Source organism: Jatropha curcas, chromosome 1 (genome assembly GCF_041381405.1).
Source record: "Jatropha curcas cultivar XTBG-Jc1 chromosome 1, XTBG_Jcur_1.0, whole genome shotgun sequence".
Lineage (NCBI taxonomy): Eukaryota > Viridiplantae > Streptophyta > Magnoliopsida > Malpighiales > Euphorbiaceae > Jatropha > Jatropha curcas.
The window spans coordinates 1,217,430-1,240,153 of record NC_143151.1 but is presented as its reverse complement, the minus strand read 5'-3'; the positions used below and the strand labels follow the sequence as shown (position 1 = coordinate 1,240,153).

Here is a 22,724-nt window from a genome sequence, read left to right as displayed (position 1 = left end):
GATTGTCCAAAATACCTGCCAGATAATGTAGCAAGAATGTTCAGCATTATAATCTCATCATCAAGTTCATGGATCGCTACCGAGGCAGAAGAGTTCCTGTGTACTGCAGAATCCAAAAGAAGTGAAACTAATCTTTTGAATAGGTCCACACGTAAGTGCTGTAAAAGAATACTAACTCCACATCTAAAGTTTTTTTGGTTTAGGGATGGGTAGGTGTGCAATTCTGGGATTGCAAGGAAGTGCAACTAAGCTGCAGATAGGTCCATTTCTAATTCCCTGTAAAAAGTATTTCTAGATTTTTTTTTTTTTTTTTTTTTTTTTTGATTCTGTTTGCATGACTGTAGAGAGTGCATTTTCATTTGATGATAAGCTTTTTGTCCTTTTCATTAAAGAAGGAAAAGAAAATTATAATTTTGATTACAATTATAATTTAACAATGAATACAATACATCATTCTTTAACAATGAATATTCTTTAACAATGATATTTTGAGAGAGACAGGGAGAGGAGGTGAAGTTGGTGGTAGATTGAGAGAGATAAAGCTCTTAATTAATAGATTCTTTTTAGAGAGATAGGTGTATAGTAATTGAGAAACTCTTGTTAAGTTGATATGTATTTTGTAAAGAAACCTTATAGTCCTTCAGGGATCTAGATAATTTCCATACTCTATCCTCATTTAATCCCTCTTAAATAATCATTATCAGTTTCCCCATTACAATTAATAGATTGTAAGAGTTCTGAGCATTTTGAGAGGCCCGAACCATGAATCAGATTATGTCTAGATCCTTGAAATATGCTAGCTTAAGAGGTGTTGAAATTTGGACTCTTGAGGTGTTGAAGCCATTTAGATACTGTCAAAGTATTTCTGTCATATGGAGTATAAATCATGGTATATTCAAGTAGTAATTGTAGAATCGATAAAACTATTTTTGGCCAGCTCTCGAGGCTCATGAGCGATGACTAATTGCTTTTTGTGGACTGTTGTTATTGGTGATCATTAACCCTTAATTGGTGCTTCCAACACAAATTAGCATATGAATAGGGAGAAAAAGAATTAAGTCCATTATATTCATCTCTTCTTTATTCTTTCACATTCTAACTTTTGCAATTGTGAAATAAAACAGAGATTGGGCTTGGATTGACAGGATTTGGCATATTTTTCTCGTTCCTGGGCATTATTTTCTTCTTTGACAAGGGATTACTTGCCATGGGAAATGTAAGTGTCTTCCTATGAATATCCTTAAATGTAATACATTATGCATTCATTTAAATGATCTTATTTCTGTGGTGCATGTTCAGATCCTCTTCATCTCAGGAGTGAGTCTAACCATTGGACCAAAGTCCACCATGCAATTCTTCATGAAACGTCAAAATTTTAAGGTCATTTCTATCACTTTTTTTCCCCTCCATTCTCTTGCACAAGTGTTCTTACTCTGCATTTTGCTGCTGTTACATACTCTCTTTATAGTACTTGGATTTTCTGGTCATGCAGGGAACTATTTCTTTTGGTGTTGGCTTCTTCTTTGTTGTCATAGGATGGCCAGTTATTGGCATGATCTTGGAAGCATATGGATTCATCATACTATTCAGGTCAGTTAACTTTTTATCTCAATGGTCTGACAGCATTCAAACTTTGCATGGTCTTAGATGCTGATGAGAACTTTGTGCAGTGGCTTCTGGCCTACGTTGGCAGTCTTTCTGCAGAGGATCCCTATTCTTGGCTGGGTGTTCCAACAACCATTTGTTCGATCGGTATGTTCCCTTTAGAACTCAATGCTATCTTTTTGCCTTCTTAAAGTGCCATTTTCTTGTTTCTTAGTTTTCCTATAAACTAAGAAACTAGTTAAAAAGGTTTTTAGTCTGTTAAAATTACAAATAGGCTACAACAACAACTAAACTTTAGTCTCAAACTAGTTAGGGTCGGCTATATAGGGCATTTGTTACCATTATCTGCTCTAATTATAAAAAAAAAAAAAAAAAAAAAAAAAAAAAAAAAAAAAAAAAAAAAAAAAAAAAGAATACTAAAAAGAATTTTGTAATACTAAATTTTGCGGAGAAAAGAATGCAGAGTTTTTTTTTTTTTTTTTTTTTTAAATAAGTGATAAACAAGCAAAAGACAAAAAAAAAGTGTCATGCCAACCCTAGATTAGATTGCTATAGATATCTTTAGTTTCGATTCTGTCCTTTACTTCTGTTCTTTGCTAAATCTTCATCAATCCCCAAAATTGTAGATCCTTCCTCACCACTTCCCTACAAGTAAATCTAGGTCTACCTCTTCTGGTTTAACCCCCTCTACCACCAAAGTATTACACTTACGAATCAGGGCACCTAGGGATCTCCATAAAACATGGCCAAGCCATCTTCTTCTGTTGAACAAATAGATTGTACAATACAAAAGACTACTGTTCATGCTGTTGCATAGTATTTTTTTGTATACAAAAGAAGAGTGCTGTTGTGTTATCATAAAAGTATTTAACTGAAAACTGTTCATGTTGTTGAAAGATAATACAGACACTCACATTTTTAGTATATCGGTCAAGGTGGTTCTACTTGGTTTTTGAATGATCAAAACTGTACTTGATCGGAATATTCAGTTTTTGACTTCCGTTATAAACTGAGTGAAATTGGAACTTGCTAATTTTGATGAGATTAGTGCACAGTTTTACTTGTCTTTTAAAGTTCTGTTTATACATTGGATTATCATCTAGGAAGTGCACAAAGATGTTGAAGGAAAGGTCAGTCTTGACTGTGGAGCTAAAAATTGGTCAAGGCTCGAATCAAAGTTAGTGACATAGTTCAAAACTTAGTTGAAACATTTATGAGCATGTGCTCATACGCATGCAATTGTGTTATTTATATTTATAGAGAGACAGAGAGCCTTTTCAAGGATTTTGATATAAATAAAACAATTCCATGATTAGTATTTTCCATGATTAGTATTTATAGAGAGACAGAGTAACATTGTTGTTGAAAGGGGAATACTTGATTGATTTATTTCCATGTCTAAGTTTTTGTACGCTATTAATTTAAAGCTTGAACTAGTTTCTTATTTTTTTAATCCTGAAATTTGCAGTTTATGGATCGCTTGATGGGAGCGGGTATAAAGCGGAAACAACCCTCATCGAAACTATATGAGGCAAACTAAAAACATTATCGAACAAATCAATAAACTGACCTCTTGAAGCGCAGAATCGCTCACCGGTCTTCTTTCCAGAGATCTTGGAGTCACCCACGATCTTCTGCAGTAATCCCTAACTATCTCTCTTTTGGAACTCTCTGAGTGGCAGAGAATAGAATAACGTGCGTATATATTTATTCTTAGGGTTTTCCAATCTTATATTAAAAAACCTCTCTTCGATAGGAAGATATTTTTTAATATAAAATAAATTAAATAAAAAATTATTTAATTAAAATAATTATCAATTATTTTAAAACTAAATAATTTATCTATTATTTAATACACCCTTAACTTTCCAAATAATTAGGGCACTACAGGGACCGCAGGAATAAAATAAATCAGGCTACTAATTATAATAAGAACCTATGTAGACCAACATATTCTTATTATAATTAATCATGAATTATTCCACTAAAACTCATGACTGAACTCCTTATTTATTTTACAATTCCACAACATAATAAAATAATGTTCCCCACGTTAAGATTACAGATGCTGTCATTTAAATAACTTACTGACAATTTATTTAAATCACAATATAACTTTAAGATTGTCGCTCAACTTATTTCATGTGTCGGATTCAAAATCCACCTGCAGGGTTTACACAATGAAACCTTATAAGCTTACTTAAAGTGCATCATCAATCTCTAAACCGAGACATGGATTCTATCATTAATTAATATTTCACAAACACAAAAAATCTTTGCCCAATTCACCGAGAATATTATTCCAATAATGAAACTCACCCTTTAATGAATCAAAGCACAAGACAATCAATGTTTGCTCATATTAAAATAAATCAAGATTAAGAACAATAAACATTATTTCTAATGTCCTAGAGAATATGTTTAACAGTCAGTACTAAACATCCATTCTCTCCTTGGTCCAATTAAATACATACAAAATGTACTAATCACAATTATTATTCATATGCTAATAACATTTATTTAATGCAAATTTCCAATTAAATACAAAGAAATAATTGTCAATAGAAAATCATTCATAGCTATACTATTACATATGCATGGTTAATAGTATATCTCTATCAATCTCCCACTTAGACTCATAACCATGCATCTATAACTTTAACTCTCATTCCTTCTACATGACTGTCAAAAGTCTTTGCTGGTAAGCTTTTTGTAAAAGGATCTGCTAGGTTGTTTTCCGATGCAATCTTTGTCACTACCACATCTCCCCTTTGAACTATGTCTCGTATCAAATGATACTTCCTCTCAATGTGTTTTGCCCTTTTATGGCTCCGTGGCTCCTTCGAGTTTGCAACTGCCCCACTATTATCACAATAAAGTGTAATAGGCAATTGCACTGAAGAAACTACGCCTAGATCCATAAGGAAGTTCCTAAGCCATACAGCTTCCTTTGCAGCTTCAGAAGCTGCCACATATTCAGCTTCCATGGTGGAGTCAGCAACACAAGTTTGCTTAATACTCCTCCAACTTATGGCTCCACCTCCCAAGACAAAAACATTACCAGAGGTTGACTTCCGAGAGTCCTTATCAGTCTGAAAATCCGAATCTGTATACCCAATGGGTACAAGATCGTCAAATTGATAAACTAACATATAATCCCTAGTCCTTTTCAAGTACTTGATTATATGCTTGACTGCAGTCCAGTGTTCTCGCCCAGGATTAGATTGAAATCTGCTAACCATGCCAACAGCAAAACAGATATCAGGTCTGGTACACAACATTGCATACATAAGGCTTCCAACTGCAGAAGCATATGGAACTGCCTTCATGTTCTCTATCTCCTCAGGTGTCTTAGGACATTGGTCCTTAGATAGAGTGATTCCATGTCTGAAGGGAAGAAAACCCTTCTTGGAATCCTGCATGCTGAAACGAGCAAGAATGGTATCAATATAAAGTGCTTGAGATAAGCCAATCATCCTTTTCTTGCGATCTCGCATAAGCTTAATCCCAAGAATATGAGCAGCCTCTCCCAAATCCTTCATATCAAAACGTTGGGATAGCCAATCTTTGACAGAATTCAACATACCTACACAATTCCCTATAAGCAGAATATCATCCACATATAGTACTAGAAAAACAACCTTACTACCATTCCATTTCTTATACACACAAGACTCATCATGACACTGATCAAAGCCAAAACTTTTAATCACCTGGTCAAAACAAGTATTCCATGACCTAGATGCTTGTTTAAGCCCATAAATGGACCTATTCAATTTGCAAAGCAAATTTTCTTGTCCATTGTTTATGAAACCTTCTGGTTGCTTCATATAGATGCATTCATCAAGACTTCCATTTAGGAAAGCTGTCTTGACATCCATTTGCCAAATCTCATAATCATAATGAGCTGCAATGGATAGAAGAGTTCTAATAGACTTTAGCATGGCTACCGGTGAAAAAGTTTCCTCATAATCGATCCCTTCTTTCTGAGTAAACCCTTTCGCAACAAGCCTTGCCTTATAAGTTTGCACTTTACCGTCTATACCCCTCTTTTTCTTATAGATCCACTTGCATCCGATGGGTTTAACTCCTTCAGGTGGTTCTACAAGTTCCCAGACTTGATTAGAGTACATGGACTCCATCTCAGATTTCATAGCTACAAGCCACTTATCAGCATCTTTATCTTGTAGTGCTTCATCGTAACAGACAGGTTCAATATTCACTTCTTCAGGGATTCTATCAAAAGCTTCTCCCAAAAGTGTATATCGAACCGGTGGTCGTCTAATTCTCCCACTACGACGAAGTACTACAGGTTCTGCAATCACACCTTCATCTTGCTGTGGCTGTAAAGCCGGCAAGTCCATGACTGGTGGGATTACATCTTGATCATGTTCTGAAACTTCAACATGTCTGTCATCACCAGGAGGCAATGAAATGTTAGAAGCCCCAACATTGTGCTCCTGTATATTTGGATCAACAGCTGCCACTTCAGTTTCTACATAACTCCCACTACTTTCAGGTGGTAGTGAAATGTTAGGTACTGAACATTCAGGCTGATGTTGATTTACTGGTCGACTAACATTTCTTCCACTACGACTAGGCAATGGAATGTCAGCTCCAACCATTGATGGTTTAGGTTGTTGTTTTATTGGAAAGGTTCTAGTTGGTATATTTTCTCCTCTCAATTCATACAAGGCTAATTGACTTTTGGGAATATGGTTTTTAATATAGTCTTCCTCAAGATAATGTGCATTGGTGCTAACAATGACCGTTTTATCTTGAAAACTATAAAATAAACCACCTTTCGTTCCTCTAGGATATCCAATAAAGAAGCACAAGTCTGTTTTTGATTCCAACTTATCTGCTTTCCCTTTCAGCACATGGGCTGGACAACCCCACATCCGAACATGTCTTAGACTTGGCTTTCGCCCAGTCCACAGTTCTGGAGGAGTTTTAGGTACTGATTTAGATGGAACCAAATTCAGAATATATGCTGCTGTTTCTATGGCATACCCCCAAAACGAAATGGGCAAATCTGAATAACTCATCATTGATCTAACCATTTCCATAAGCGTCCTATTTCTTCTTTCTGCTACACCATTCTGTTGTGGCATACCAGGTGCAGACAACTGTGAAGTAATTCCTTGTTCTGATAAATAAGTAATGAATTCCCTAGAGAGGTATTCGCCACCACGGTCAGACCGTAACGACTTGATATATTTTCCATGTCGTTTCTCCGTTTCTGCCTTGAATTTTTTGAATTTCTCAAAGCATTCAGACTTACGGCGCAACAGGTAAATGTATCCATATCTTGAGTAATCATCTGTGAAAGTCACAAAATACTCAAAACCACCCCTAGCTTGGACACTCATTGGACCACACAAATCAGAATGAATTAATTCAAGTACATCATTAGTTCTATTACCCTTTATAGGAAAAGGCCTCTTAGTCATTTTACCTTCTAAACAAGATTCACAGGTTGGTAGTGCCTCCACTTTCAATGAACTCAATGGTCCATCCTTGACCAACCTAGAAATCCTATCTAAATTAATATGACCAAGCCTTAAATGCCACAAATAGGTATGACTAAGTTCAATAGGACGTTTTCTTTTCAATGGAACAATGACATCAAAGTTATTAACTTCAGAATTAGGAATTAGTAGTTCAGGTGAAATTTTGAGAATAAAAAGATCATCAATCATTGAGCCAGAACATATCATTTGTTTTCTAAATTTAATAACGACAGAATCATTATAAAATTCATTAAAACAAACCGAATATCCATTCTTGCTCAAACTAGAAACTGAAATTAAGTTCCTTATAATTGAAGGTACATATAAAACATCCTTCAAAAATAATGTTCTATTATTCTCAAAATTCAAAGAAACATTTCCTATAGCTAGAACTGCAACTTCTGTGCCATCTCCCAGAAAAATGCTTACATCTCCTTTATTTAGCTGACGAGTTACCTGAAACCCCTGCAATGAATTGCAGACATGATTAGTGGCTCCAGAATCTACACACCATTGGAGTGTAGTCAACACCGCTAAACAGGTTTCAACTATCAGCATATAAAACAGAGACATACCTTGCTTCTTCTTGGCTAACCATGTTGGACATTGTGACTTCCAGTGCCCAGGTTGCTTGCAGTGAAAACACTTACCCTTAGGCTTTTTCACAGCAACACTTGCACTAGTAGATGCACCACTTGTTTTAGGCTTAGCCTTGTGAACATTTTTCTTCTTCTTACCCTTGTTCTGGGCAGAAGAAGAACCTCGCTCAACATTAAGCACAACAGGTGCAGCTCCTTGCTTAATGATGGTCTCAGCAGCCACCAGCTCATTCAGCAACTTAGACAGAGTGAAATCCATCTTATTCATGTTATAGTTCAAACGAAACTGCTGAAAACTGGCTGGCAAAGTGTTCAAGATCATTTCTACCTGTGTAGCATTGTCAACCTCAGCACCAAGAACCTCCATGTCATTCAGAAGACTCATCATCTTCAAGACATGAGTTCTAACTGGAGTTCCCTCCTCCATTTTGGAAGTAAGAATCTCCCTCAGTGCATTTTGCCTTGCTGCACTAGTTTGATCTCCAAACATCTCCTTGAGATTTTCGAGCATGTCAAAAGCTGTGTCCATCTTCTGATGCTGATGTTGCAAAACATTTGACACAGAAGCCAAAATGTAACATCGCGCCATCTCATCAGCTTTAACCCATTTCTGGTAAGCTCTGGTGACCTCCTCAGAGGCACCCTCACCGGGTTTTTCAGGACAAACTTCAGTAAGCACAAACTTATACTCCTCAGCAGTAAGCAAAATGTCCAAATTCCTCTTCCAGTCAACATAGTTTGGACCCTCAAGTTTGTTTTGGGTTAAGATGTTTGCAAGGGGACTGAATGATGCCATTTCTATATCATGCATTAAACGAAAATAGCATATCAATAATAAACATTGAATAAATCAAAATTGCAAATATACAACATTGATATCACAATTCAAAAAAAAATACACATTCACAACACTCATGAATAGCAACCTCGATGGGAGAATTCAACCAATCACATGTTTTGCATATTATAATTAGATAAGACCCTCATCGAAACTATATGAGGCAAACTAAAAACATTATCGAACAAATCAATAAACTGACCTCTTGAAGCGCAGAATCGCTCACCGGTCTTCTTTCCAGAGATCTTGGAGTCACCCACGATCTTCTGCAGTAATCCCTAACTATCTCTCTTTTGGAACTCTCTGAGTGGCAGAAAATAGAATAACGTGCGTATATATTTATTCTTAGGGTTTTCCAATCTTATATTAAAAAACCTCTCTTCGATAGGAAGATATTTTTTAATATAAAATAAATTAAATAAAAAATTATTTAATTAAAATAATTATCAATTATTTTAAAACTAAATAATTTATCTATTATTTAATACACCTTTAACTTTCCAAATAATTAGGGCACTACAGGGACCGCAGGAATAAAATAAATCAGGCTACTAATTATAATAAGAACCTATGTAGACCAACATATTCTTATTATAATTAATCATGAATTATTCCACTAAAAACTCATGACTGAACTCCTTATTTATTTTACAATTCTACAACATAATAAAATAATGTTCCCCACGTTAAGATTACAGATGCTGTCATTTAAATAACTTACTGACAATTTATTTAAATCACAATATAACTTTAAGATTGTCGCTCAACTTATTTCATGTGTCGGATTCAAAATCCACCTGCAGGGTTTACACAATGAAACCTTATAAGCTTACTTAAAGTGCACCATCAATCTCTAATCCGAGACATGGATTCTATTATTAATTAATATTTCACAAACACAAAAAATCTTTGCCCAATTCACCGAGAATATTATTCCAATAATGAAACTCACCCTTTAATGAATCAAAGCACAAGACAATCAATGTTTGCTCATATTAAAATAAATCAAGATTAAGAACAATAAACATTATTTCTAATGTCCTAGAGAATATGTTTAACAGTCAGTACTAAACATCCATTCTCTCCTTGGTCCAATTAAATACATACAAAATGTACTAATCACAATTATTATTCATATGCTAATAACATTTATTTAATGCAAATTTCCAATTAAATACAAAGAAATAATTGTCAATAGAAAATCATTCATAACTATACTATTACATATGCATGGTTAATAGTATATCTCTGTTATCGCTACCGAGGCAGAAGAGTTCCTGTGTAGTGCAGAATCAAAAAGACTAATGGCTTTAGGTTAGTTTTATAATCTATGAGTGTACAATTATCAATGAATAAAAGGAGCGACCAATTGACCATACTCAGCTATAAAAAGAGACCTTCGAGCTTGTTAATGGGCATTCTTGAAATAGTAATAATAAATGGCTGAAGAAGTGATCCTTTTGGATTTATTTGCCAGTTCTTTTGGAATGAGAGTGAGAATAGCTTTGGCTGAGAAAGGGATCAAATTATGATGTAACTTGTGGGTGATCTTGCAAATCCTCTCTTATGTATCTTCTCTCGTTGTTTCTGGTCAAAAACTAATTGTAAAAGCAAAAGCAACATAACCAAATGCACAGTAATCCATGGCCAAGTAGGCATATAAGTCTGCAAAACGCTACAAATGAAAAAACTAAGAACTAGGAGATAAAGGGGAAAAAGGAAAGTTTTTTTTTTCATTGTAAACTCAATGTAATAGAAGTGAAGCATTTTGGTTACCATTCTTAATTTTGAAACTCACATTAAGTTTTTACCTGAAAAATTAATTCATACCGGTATAGTTCTTACGGATATTTGGCCTCCCAGACCTTCTGACTGTGCCAGAACTTGCTTTCAAGTTGATTGAAGCTCCTTCAGACAACTTTTTATTAGCTGCTGGGGTTAAAATCTGATCAGTAACTTCACCTTCAAGGGAAAAGTTCGATGAAAGACATTTTTTGGGCTTTTTTCTGAAATTTCTGCACTGGACTGGAGATTTGGATTGGAGATTCTCTTCCTGCTTGCTACTCATATTCTTTGATCTGTACCTACTTCTTGTTACAACACTTGTACTTCGGGTAAGTTCTTTGTGCATCTGATAAGTCTTTGCCTTCTTATGATTTTTCACAGTTTGATCCACTTCAGAATTTGCAGTCACTCGTGGACCTTCACTTTCCAAGTTTGAATGGTACATTGGAGTATGTTGGAATGTGTCTGACAACTTTCCCAGTATATCATCACAACTAAGATTTTCAGAATCCTCAGCAAGGCGCATAACAAGATCACGTATGCTTGTTGCTGGGAGCTCATCCAAAGTTGACAGTTAAGTATTTGCATTTAATCTAGGCACATTTTTTCTACTTGTAGAATCTCTTTTAGCAGATTCTTCCACATAAAATTGAGCAAGGCACCCTTCCCAGTCAAATGGAAACCCAATCTGGAAATGATTGCAAACCTGTAGAGATCAACAATTCAATTGGGGCTTGATCTAAAAAGGTTAAATAGGCATAAATAGAATATCTAATTTTGCACCTGTAAGTTCAGGACAACCTTATTAGGCATTTATTTGGTTCTAATCTAATTTTGTTTCTTAAACAAATACTAGAAGAATTTTCTGAAGCAATAGATTTATACTCAATTAAAAAGGGTGAAATTTTACTAGAATCATTATTTGAATTAAATATTTTTATACATTACTCATAAGAGCACAGAGAACAAGGTGAAGAGGGAAAAGATATTTTTCTCAGGAAAAAAAGGCACAATACCAGAACTGGAAAGCCACTTTGAAGTGTTCGGGACCTATTTATGAAGCCGTTTAGTGCAATTGTGATTCCATCCCTGGTTTCAAGAGTGGTGGCATTGATTCTCCTGGATATTGGTGCAGAGTAAAAGAGTCTTGCTCCTAAGCTTTGATACAAATACAAGTAAAAGAACAAACCCTAAAATTATTTACAATCTTGAAGAATTATTTGCAATCAGATTAAAGAAGCTAAAATTAAGAGAGCCCATACCAAAATAAGAACCCAAGGTTCAGATAACGTTCAAAAGGATCAAAAGGTCCCAAGGTAGGTTGCAAAAACTAGAATACAACATTTAGGCACCAAGAAAGTGACCAACCATTATTTCTATATCTTCTAAGTAGTCTAACATGGATGTTTCCGTTTCTTTCTTTCTTTTCTTTTTCCCTTTTTGCATATACTCTCTGCAATTAGTAAACCATCATAAAAAGAAATCATGAAAAAAAAAAAAAAAGACTATTGGAAATGCAAATTCATCACAGATTGACGGGGAAAACTTGAAATTGTAGCAGAAGGCCTCAGCTTGCTTAAAATCCTTATTGGGTTATAGCTTACAGTATTAATTGGTAAGAATATTAAAAGTTTCAATTAAATTTTACTTAAGAAACAAAAAAGGAAGACACTTCTGGCCAACTTCCACAAATCTTACTTCAAATTAACCCCAATTCTTCATTTTCGCTTTAGAAACTTTCTAGATTAGATCAGAAATTTTTGCCCATCAATTCCCGACCAAAGAACAACTTACGTAAAACAATCAAGCAATAAATAAATAAATAAATCATACTCGCTTAAAGCAAACCCAGCAACAGCAATCCCTTTGTTCTCGGACTTAACCAGCCACCCATCGTCCAGTAACACCTGGATAAAACAAAATCAACAACCATCACGAACAATTAACATCGGCTACTGCTTCAATAACAGCATAACAGATAAAAAGAAGTGAAGAACCAAAAAAAAAAGGGAAACGAAAAGAGAAAGTTCAGATTTTTACAGATTTGAGGGACAAAGAAGAGGCAGGAATGACGGGATTTTGATCAGATTGAGAACCGCGAAACGACGAGACTTTTGGGTTTCTACATATGCTAGCTATCTTCTCCATTTTCATTATCTTTACAGAGAAAGAGGAGGGAATGGTGGTTTTCTCTCTTAAAAAAAAAAAATATATATATATATATATATATATATAAAAAGCCAATCCCGCCTTTAACCAAAATTTTTTATCGTACCAGGCCACACCATTTCTACTTTCTTCTGTCTCGGGTCATTTTTTATTTTAATTTAAAATTTTGTCTTATTTTTTATTTCTAAATGAACTTTAAAAATACCAAATTTTGAGAGATCAAACAAATTTTATAATATAATAAATAATGTTTTCTCCAATCTAAAATTCTTGCCTTACTTCTTTTCATTTGTTTAAATTATAGTACTATTTTCCATTTTTTTTTAGAATAAAATAATTTTTTATTTTATTTTTATTTAATGTGCATTTTTACGAATAAAACCGTTGCGTTCGATATTAATATTAACCAATTCCATAACTTAATTTTTTGATTTCTTGCATTAAAATTTAAATTTTAATTGGTTTCAACGATGATATTATATGAATCAATTAATTAAAAGATTTTTTTCACTTAACATTGTTGATTCTACATTAGATTAATGCGTAGACTTATTGATTAAAATTTAGTTAAATTGTTAATGTTAAATTTAATTTTAATAATATGGATTTTTATAAAATAAAGAAAAATTATAATTAATCATAATTACTATATTTTCTTAATATATACGAAACTCAAACTAAAATAAAATTTGACGTCCAAAATTTTTAACACCAAGCAAGATTGTTACAATGGTTTAAAAGTTGTACGGAAATGATATTTTGGATTAACTTTCATTTTTTTTCAAAACAAAAAATGTTAACTTTTATAAGGCTCATAATATATTTCTGGAAAAAAAATACGCTTTGAGTATCTAATTTATATCCTAATTTGCACCTTTTCCTTTTTGTTTTTGTTTTCCTTTTTGTTTTTAAGAAATTACTATTACATCCTTAGCAAGTCACTGGTGGTCTTTTCGTCCCAAAAATTCAGCACTTTATTATTAGTTAAATACACTTTTAGACAGATGGCATAATAATCTCTCAAAAATATGGAGATGGAAGTGTTAATTAGGTTATAAATTAGGGACCCAAAAGATTTTTTTTATTCTGTAATTTTTGGTATTGCAATAATTTAGTATCGTATTTAAACTAGTTTTCATAATAATGGAACATGCCGATATGGTCAGAGAATTCTGGCTCAAATGATTCACTGAATCTAATGATATTGAAATTCGACAAAATTGTTAAGAAAAAAGAACACCTGTCTGATGGCATTATAATTTTCATACAATCAAGCTGCTACAATTTTATTTTACATTCATATATTACATTTTATTCAGGAATTTGGCACAAAAACTGTTATCATAAGCAAACTAATAATCTAATTTGCATTATTCATAAGCAAACTAATAGACTCGAACTCTTGACTCTATGCAATCACCTGGTATAGTTATTGGCCCTGAAGAACCATTGTTGACACAAACATCCTCTTTTTTCTTGTCTTGTGGCACCAGAAGGAATTATTACAGAAATGTTGAATTCCAACAACCAAACCCTAATAATTTAATTTACATTATTCATAAGCAAACTAATAGACTCGGACTCGGACTCTGACTCTATGCAATCACCTGGTATAGTTATCGGCTCTGAAGAACCATTGTTGATACCAACATCCTCTTTTTTCTTGTCTTGTGGCACCAAAGAAGGTTTTGGAGGCAATTTTAGGTTTTCAAATTCTCCTTCCAGCATCTCTATAACTTCATGCATGGATGGACGATAAATGGGTTCCAATTGTATACACCAAAGAGCTACTAAAGCCATCTTCTTTGTCATTGTACTTTCCTCCTCTGAAACATTATCTCCCAATTCCATGTCTTTTCCTTTATTAAATTGTTCATAAACCCATGTCGGAAAATAGACTTGGCTGACATGTGCAGCAAATGCATTCAAGTGCTTTCTTCTTCCCACCATTTCCATTAACAAAATCCCAAAACTATACACATCAGCTTTATGAGATATACTTCCAATGTTCTTGTAGATTAGTTCTGGAGCCATGTAACCCATTGTTCCCCTCGCTGCTATGAGACACACAATACTCTCATCGGTCGAATATAATTTTGCAAGTCCGAAATCTGAAATTTTTGGCAAGAAATTTTCATTGAGAAGAATGTTATGTGGCTTGATATCAAAATGTAATATTTTTATATGACAGCCTCGGTGAAGATAGTCAATCCCGCGAACCACTCCTAGAGAAATCTCATACATTTTCTCAATGGGTATCAAATTGCTACGTTCTTCCGAAAATATATACTTCTCGAGAGATCCATTAGACATGAAATCATATACGAGAGCACGTTTAGATTTCTCAGCATAAAAACCAACAAGACGAACCACATTAATGTGACGAATTCTACCAATTGTAGCAACTTCATTGATGAAGTCTCGACCGTTACCTTTGGACATGTTCAACATTTTTACTGCAGCAAAATTACCACTCCGGAGTTTTCCTTTGTATACAGAGCCAAAACCTCCTTCTCCCAGCTTTTCTTTGAAACCGTTTGTTATCTTTTTAATTTCTGAGTAAGAGTATCTAATTGGGAAGAGATTATCATAACTTTGAAGAAACTCTTCAATATTATCATATTTTGATAAATGTCTCCTTTGCCATTTATAAATCCAAAAGGAGAGAAGACCTATTATCCCACATAAGGTTAATGTTGCACGATATAACACTGGAAAAAATTGACAGAACAATTGTTAGCAACTATTTGACAGTTAAAAACAGTGAAGCTTGGCTTAAATAAGGAAAGGAATTCCCTTACCAAAGATAGAAATTAAATAAGGAAGCAAACCTGAAAGAAGGAAAAGAACAAAAAAAGTTAAAAGATGTAAAATATGTAGCTATATAAAACTTGACACATTGGCTTAAAAATGTTTTTTGCTTTATTCTTGTCATTATTTAATCCGTTGAACATGGAACTATTCGCATTTCACTTCTTAAACTTTCCAATTTCAATATATTTAGAGCTAGCTAATCAGGAGTGGTCTAGTTAATCTTCTCACTAATATGAACAGTGAAATATCTTGAATTTAAGTCTTCTTAATCATTTGAACTTATTTTCTTTATTATTTAGCTTTTGATTTCATGGAAACGCATGAAAAAGAATTAGATAATGGATTTTGGCAAACCTTTGAATACTTTTCTCAGTCTTCCAAGCTTGTTCATAAGCTTCTCTTGCATTTGAGTCTCTCACTCACCAAGTAAGTTTAATCCATTTATCTTCATATCTATGCTTAGATTAGATGTTCTTGCGTTTATGAGCTACATTGAGCTATTTGTTAGAAAACTGAGGATTATGAGATTACTTTGAGCCATTAGATTAAATTACATTTTTTTAAGGATTTTTTTTCTTTCTTTCTTTAAGGATTTTTAAGTGTTGGAAACCTTGAATTTGAATAATGAGAAGCTTGACATGATGCCCTAGATTATCATTATAGCCAACCCCTCCAAAAAAAAAAAAAAAAAAAAAAAAAAAAAAAAAAAAAAGAGTGTGATATGAATATTCTCACCCAAGACATAATATGGGGCATATCTTATTGACCTGCCTGCATTGACAAAACAAAAATGAAAAACAATTAGCAAAAGAAAATGTAATAATATATCTTTTTCTTTTTGTTCTTTTGAATTAAGGATTAACAACCGTTATTATAAATAAATAAATAAAATTAAATTAGAAATAATCTCAAAGTTTGATTATTCTTGCTTTATATCCAAATATAGCACAATTAAACTTGCAATAGAGTGTAAGCATTCTTACCATTGGGAATGAAGTTGGTATACAGGTCCAAAATCAACTCTGCCAAAATAAAAGAAAGCCCAAGTTAAACAACTAACAGGTGACCAAAAAAAATAATTAGAAGAGGCAAAAAAAATTTTCCAACATTTAGAGGGGACAACATCGGAAAACATTATTATTTTATTTTACAGGTAAAAAATAAAATTTTCTATATTTTATAAGGTAAACTTAAAAAAAAAATTAAAATTAAGAAGGTCGCCGCCACAGCTGGCCACCCCTAGTTCCATCATTGGTGACCAATCAACACTGCTTATTAATGAAAGCTCTTTTAGAAATCGAACTTACCATGCGCATTAGTAAATAGCGCTCCTAATCCTGCATCAACACAAAAAGAGTACAAAAAGATTTAATTTTTTGATTGTACATGTCAATTAATGCAAGTATGATTATAATAAAAATGAATTTGATTGCATGGATATATTCAAAACAAGTTTTAATTATTACAAAGGCCACCAGCTTCAGGGAGGTGCTATGGATATAATTCAAATGTGTATATTTGAATTAGTTTGTCTCAATTTAGCTTATTTTAACTATAAAGATTCTTATAGGGTGTGATTTTATTTTATTTTTGATTATTTCATTTTTGTAAACTACTCTACTATAATTTTCATAATAATATTAATAAGGTTCAATTTCTCTTTTAAATTTGGAAACTAAATCATTAAAAAAAATCCAAGCTATGCGGGAATTGTACTCTAAATTTAATTTTATTCTCCCAATACCCTAAATTTTAACTTTAGTTACAATAACACTCTAATTTCAAATTATACCAAATATTAAAATAAAAAATATTTTATTCATTAAACTGGGCATAATTTAATGAAAAAAAAAATATTAGTTTCATATTATACCCAATATTAAAATAAAAAATTAGGTTGGTGACCAATCAACACTGCTTATTAATGAAAGCTCTTTCAGAAATGGAACTTACCAACGGCATTATAATATCTGTCACTTACATCTGCATCAACACAAAAAGAGTGCAAAAGATTTAATTTTTTGATTGTACATGTCAATTAATGCAAGTATGATCATAATAAAAATGATTTTGATTATATTCAAAACAAGTTTTAATTATTATAAAGGCCACCAGCTTCGGGGAGGTGCTATGGATATAATTCAAATGTGTATATTTGAATTAGTTTGTCTCAATTTAGCTTATTTTAACCATAAAGATTCTTATAGGGTGTGATTTTATTTTATTTTTGATTATTTCATTTTTGTAAACTACTCTACTATAATTTCATAATAATATTAACAAGGTTCAATTTCCCTTTTAAATTTAAGGGCTAAATCATTAAAAAAACCCCAAACTATACGGGTAGTTTTAATTGTATCCTAAATTTAACTTTATTCTCCTAATATCTTGATTTTAACTTTAATTACAATAACACCCTAGTTTCAAATTGTATCTAATATTAAAAATAAAAAATAATATTTTATTTATTAAATCGGATATAATTTAATGAAAAAAATATTAGTTTCAAATTATACCCAATATTAAAATAAAAAATAAAATACTTTTTATTTATTCATATAATATTAATAAGTAATGATTCTCTAAAAATAAAATTATGTCACAACGAATAAAACCTATTTTTATAAAAGATCTAACTCAAGTATAATTTCAATAAATCCTAACTAAAATTCTATGCTTAAACAATAGCAAAACAAAAACCGAAACTAATACGCATACTTATAACTAACTAAAATTTATTATTTTACTTGACTTTTTATGAATTTTAAAAAAATCATAGCAATATTAGTTATGGTGTCGTAAATTTTTTATTAATATGACCATAGGTCCAACAAAAATAAATGTAATTAAAATGCTATTGTAACTAAAATTGAAGTTCAGGGTACTAAAAGAAGAAAGTTAAATTTATGATACAGTTACAACTACCTACAAAGTTTGTGATTTTTTGAATGATTTAGCCAAATTTGGGTGCTATATATGATTTATCCAAAAATTAATTTTTTATGCAATCATTATCCTAATTTTACATCATATGAGCAAAAGGGTCAATTTTTAACCAAAAAAAAAAAAAAAAGTAAAATAACAAACTATTATTTTATTAAAAGTAAATAATAAAAATTATTATTTCATTCTTTTTAGCTACAAATTTGATCTTTGTAGTTATTTGTTGTAAATTTGGGACAATAATTATATAAAAAATTAATTTATTTATAAGTAATTTGGGAGTGCAAATTGAACTTTATGTAATTCAAATTGGAGAGAGATTCATATAAAATTCTCTCAGTATTATCTTTCTTTCCCACTATTCTTGCTATGGGAAACCTTATAAATGTAGAAACAACACAGGTAGAATGTTTCTTACCAACACCAGCATGATAAATATCTTTTTTACTACGCACGTGGCGTAGACTCTGAAGCAGCCCTGCGCATAAAAAAAAAAATAAAAAAAAATAAAAAGGAAGGAGGAGGAAGTTGTCAGGATGAATTTAAGACGAGGATACGATAAATGGAAAGTAAGTGATGGGAACTCCGCAGATTATAAAATTATATTGGTATAAAGAGGAGAGAATGACTTTCCTAGATTTGGTTTGTGCATCCAAAGAAAAAAAGAATACATTTTTCTAAAAATAAAAATATTTTAATCATTTAATGGAAAAAAAAAATAGGATTAAGTGAAAACAATTTTTAGCAAATAACAACAATTTTTTTTAAATTAGTCATTGAAAACATTTTCTATATAGAAAGGATAATAATGCAAAACAGCTCCTTACAGTGGACATCTCGACGTAGCAAGGGCTCTCCTATTTCTACGTAGACAAAGAGAAATATTAGTTTTATATACAAAATGAAAACACAAAATAAAAATGAAAAAGACAAATATCAAATGATTTTTTTTCCCCTTTTTCTCTTTGAAACACAAAATAAAAATTGAAATATTACTCATGCACTAGGCAAGACTGGCTTTGAATCCAACTAAAATGCCATGCCAAAAATACTTTTTCATTAGTATTTTTTTTTTCTTTGCAGTAAATATAAAACTAAGAAAGACATATAATGACTATATGGGATAAAAAAGATCACCCAAAACGCAATTTTTTATTGGTTGAATGAGTCCTAATTAGTCTTGGTCACAATTCAGATTTGAACCAGAACTGATTTACAATCATAATAACCGTTCAAACCCAACTTGAAATGGAGTCCATGGAAATGAAACGTACCATAACAGTAATTCGTAATGTTGGCAATGTCTAGGTTGCAGCGGTTTCCTGATAGTTGTCACAGCAAGCCCTAAACCATGAAATCTCAAACCCATATGACATAATGCGGTGAATATCCAGATATGAAATGTCCATCTCTTCTTTTGGCAGAAAAGATGCCATAACTATCTGCTCAACACGGCAAGAATCCACCAAATCCATCACAGAAGTAGAGCGAGAGACAAGCATTATATACCAATAACCTGAATTATGATAATTGAATTAATATAATATTGCAGTTATAATTAACTTATTAGGGCCTTGCTCTTGTTAAATGTTAATGGACTAGACTGCTAAAATTAATAATAATAACCTCACCTGAATAATACGTGCTATTGATGCAAGGATGAGTATCCACATAAAGTGGAGAATCCAGTATTCGATGTTCACAGTTTACCAAAACTATGCTCTGATAGTACTCAGTCACAAAATAGTTAGGTCCTCGGAAATAATCCCATATATATGGAGTAGCCCAATACCGATTATAGAAAAGGTTCAAAGAATGGCGAGGAAAGAAGGAGCAGTTATCCTTTTGGATAAGAGCATCTACTATTCGAATTGTGAAGTTATTGTAATTAATAGACAGAACGTAATATTTAGCTGAATCCAAGTTTACTACTGTAAGGTTGTTTTCACAAACAAGTTGAAGGTTTTGGTTGCCACAGGTTGCCGGATCAGTGTTAAGGCGAAAAGGGTAGCTTATGTTGTAACACCCGCCGCCCGATCCCGAAAGACCTGACGGTGGATGCCATATTCGGTGCCGGAGGCACCGTCCTAATCTACATATAAACCATATAATCATATTATGAATTAGAAGTGACTTAGTATTCATAAGTTTAGAAAGTAATAATATTTTGTTTTGAAAATGAGTTGGGAGAGTCCTACAGAAAAACTGCAAGAGTTTCCCCTAAAAATAGAAGTTGCCAAACATATGAATACAAAGCACTCCCAATTCCAAACTCCAAACCCCATCAAACTCAAATAACAACACAAGAGCACTTCTATCATTTCATATCCTTAATAACATCATAATATTGATCAATTCAATACATTCATTTACACATATCAACTTCTAATGTTCTAATCATTAAATAAGTCCAAGTTTATCTCCCAATATATATACACCAAAATAATTTACAATAACATGCTTAAGTTATAAATGAAATAATATAGTCTCCAAAAATGTAATACTTATACATGCCATAATTTTTAGTTACAAAAAAAATACTAAGTAACTACCAAAATATCTGTTCAGCTCTGATGCTACTCTTCAGGTCTTTAAGCAGCAAGCACAATCTCCAACCTGCGTGTGATAAAATCAACGCGCTGAGTATAAAACTCAGTGGTGCTCATAAAACACAACAAACCAATGTTGTGATGACAACATACTTAAAAAAAAATCATTTATATACATCACATCATTAAATTTGAACATGCAATACATATGTACAACAACACATCATGCTTAGAAATTCAGTTGATATCATAAATAAGTTATGGTAAACTACGAGTTATTAACATAATGTGATCTCATTTATTTCACTTCCTTAAAACTATTTTACAAGGGCTCACATACACTTAGGAGAAAAAGAAGCAGATAAGTTTTCATAGCTCATTCATAATGGCCTTAGGTCGCCAACCTTTTCATAACATATAGAGCGCATCCGCCCTAACATAAGACACCCACGTGCCTAGCATATGATCATAGCTTCTTATCATAATGGCATCAAATGCCGAGCATGCTCATCATACATAATAAAATCAAATCATGCATCAAATCCACACCAAGTATATTAGAGCCCAAAAACATTTCTCATAAAATTCATTTTCTTTAGTCTTCTCAAAATAAAAATTAATTTAAACTTAAGTAATTCATAAAAATTCTCATACTTAAACAAAATGACTTAACATAGAAAATTTCCAGCATAAAAGTAACATTGACCTTTGCTGTGTTTTTAAAACATAACTTGAGTTATGGGTCTCCAAATTAAATGAAATTAGAGTCATTAGAAAGCTAAGACAAAATCCTACAAATGTTATGAAGGGATCACAGCCCAGATCAAAATGAAAGATAACAAAACAAAGCTAGGAACACAGACTAACAGACCAGACCTGATTCAGCAGAACCAAGTCCATTGTTTATTGAATTCCTACTAAACCCCACACTCAAATTAAACCAATCTAGAACGAGAGAATTCTCAAGACACAGGGAAACAACTTTTATGAAGAACTCAGAGCCTAATCTTGTCATTATAGTGGTCAAAATGGGCACTCAATTCAGTGATGCAAGTGGCCCAACACAAACAGAGGCAGTTTGGGTGTTTCAGCCATAAGTTGAGTTATATATCTCCAAATTGGACACAAGAGGATGGGTTGGAAAGCTAAGAGATAGAGCTACAACTTTTATGAAGGACTCAGACACAAATGGAAATTAAAAAGGACCGAAAAATGTTCCTAAATCTCACTCAAAATCACGTTTTTCCCAAATTCAGTTTACTTTAGCCATGAAAGGAACATGAACCACAAATATACAAGGTAGAAATGTCTACCACAACATAAATACTCATCAAACATCATCCAAGAGCATGTAATGGCAACCAAAATTCAACAAATCAATCATTTCATACAAAATCTCAAAATATACACATAATAGCATAAAGGCACAAAATCAAAATTTTGAATAAGGTAAGTGTGTTTATGAACACTAACCTTCAAAACAAGCTTTAACAAGCTTTAATCAAAGCTTCTCAAGCTTTGGTCTTGCCTTTATCCTTATTAGAAGGCTCTCCACCCTCTACATGGAAGAAACTCAAAATCAAACAAAGAAAACAAATAAAAGAAGTAATTGGAGCATGATTAAGCATGTAGATGCTAAAAGACAACTCTAAAACCAAAAATAATGAGATTATCATAAAATCACTTACTTGACCCAAGTAGGAAAATCACCAAATTCCTTGAAATTAGTCCCCAAAAATGACTTATCTAGCTTCACTCTCTAATATTTAGTGCTTAAATCAAGTTGGATGGGTGAATTTAAGGTGTTTACTTGGTAAGAATTGAAGAAAATGAAGAAGAAGAAGAAGAAGAAGAAGAAGAAGGAGGAGGAGGAAGAAACGTGTAAGGCATAAGAAGAAGGAACAAATTT

At 32.5% G+C, this 22,724-nt stretch overlaps 2 protein-coding genes, 1 long non-coding RNA gene and 1 pseudogene across 4 annotated transcripts in view; 1 reads left to right on the top strand and 3 right to left on the bottom strand.

Annotated features, from left to right (window-relative positions):
- The first annotated feature begins 1,111 nt into the window (after window positions 1-1,111).
- LOC149498731 (vesicle transport protein GOT1-like) overlaps window positions 1,112-22,724 on the top strand; it is a 99,429-nt gene continuing 77,816 nt past the window's right edge. Inside the window, exons 1-4 of the mRNA XM_089723995.1 lie at window positions 1,112-1,216; window positions 1,300-1,380; window positions 1,493-1,590; window positions 1,671-1,752. Of these exons, the coding sequence (XP_089580121.1) occupies window positions 1,208-1,216; window positions 1,300-1,380; window positions 1,493-1,590; window positions 1,671-1,752 (270 nt within the window). The 5' untranslated portion in view covers window positions 1,112-1,207. The remainder of the gene's footprint in view (window positions 1,217-1,299; window positions 1,381-1,492; window positions 1,591-1,670; window positions 1,753-22,724) is intronic.
- LOC149498741 (uncharacterized) lies at window positions 9,041-12,534 on the bottom strand (annotated as a pseudogene). Its single transcript, XR_016321735.1, has 5 exons — window positions 12,381-12,534; window positions 12,174-12,247; window positions 11,357-11,498; window positions 10,386-11,046; window positions 9,041-9,352 (listed from the first exon to the last, which is right to left on the bottom strand). The product of XR_016321735.1 is annotated as an uncharacterized LOC149498741 (transcript).
- LOC149498740 (rust resistance kinase Lr10-like) lies at window positions 13,769-18,039 on the bottom strand. The gene is made up of 6 exons (XM_089717275.1): window positions 18,036-18,039; window positions 17,277-17,306; window positions 16,631-16,660; window positions 16,059-16,094; window positions 15,311-15,340; window positions 13,769-15,220 (listed from the first exon to the last, which is right to left on the bottom strand). Exons 1-6 carry the CDS (start codon window positions 18,037-18,039, stop codon window positions 14,052-14,054), a joined length of 1,299 nt encoding a protein of 432 aa, XP_089573401.1. The 3' UTR covers window positions 13,769-14,051.
- Window positions 20,588-22,705, bottom strand: LOC149498739 (uncharacterized). Its single transcript, XR_016321737.1, has 3 exons — window positions 22,504-22,705; window positions 22,289-22,373; window positions 20,588-20,882 (listed from the first exon to the last, which is right to left on the bottom strand). It is a non-coding gene; the product is annotated as an uncharacterized LOC149498739 (long non-coding RNA).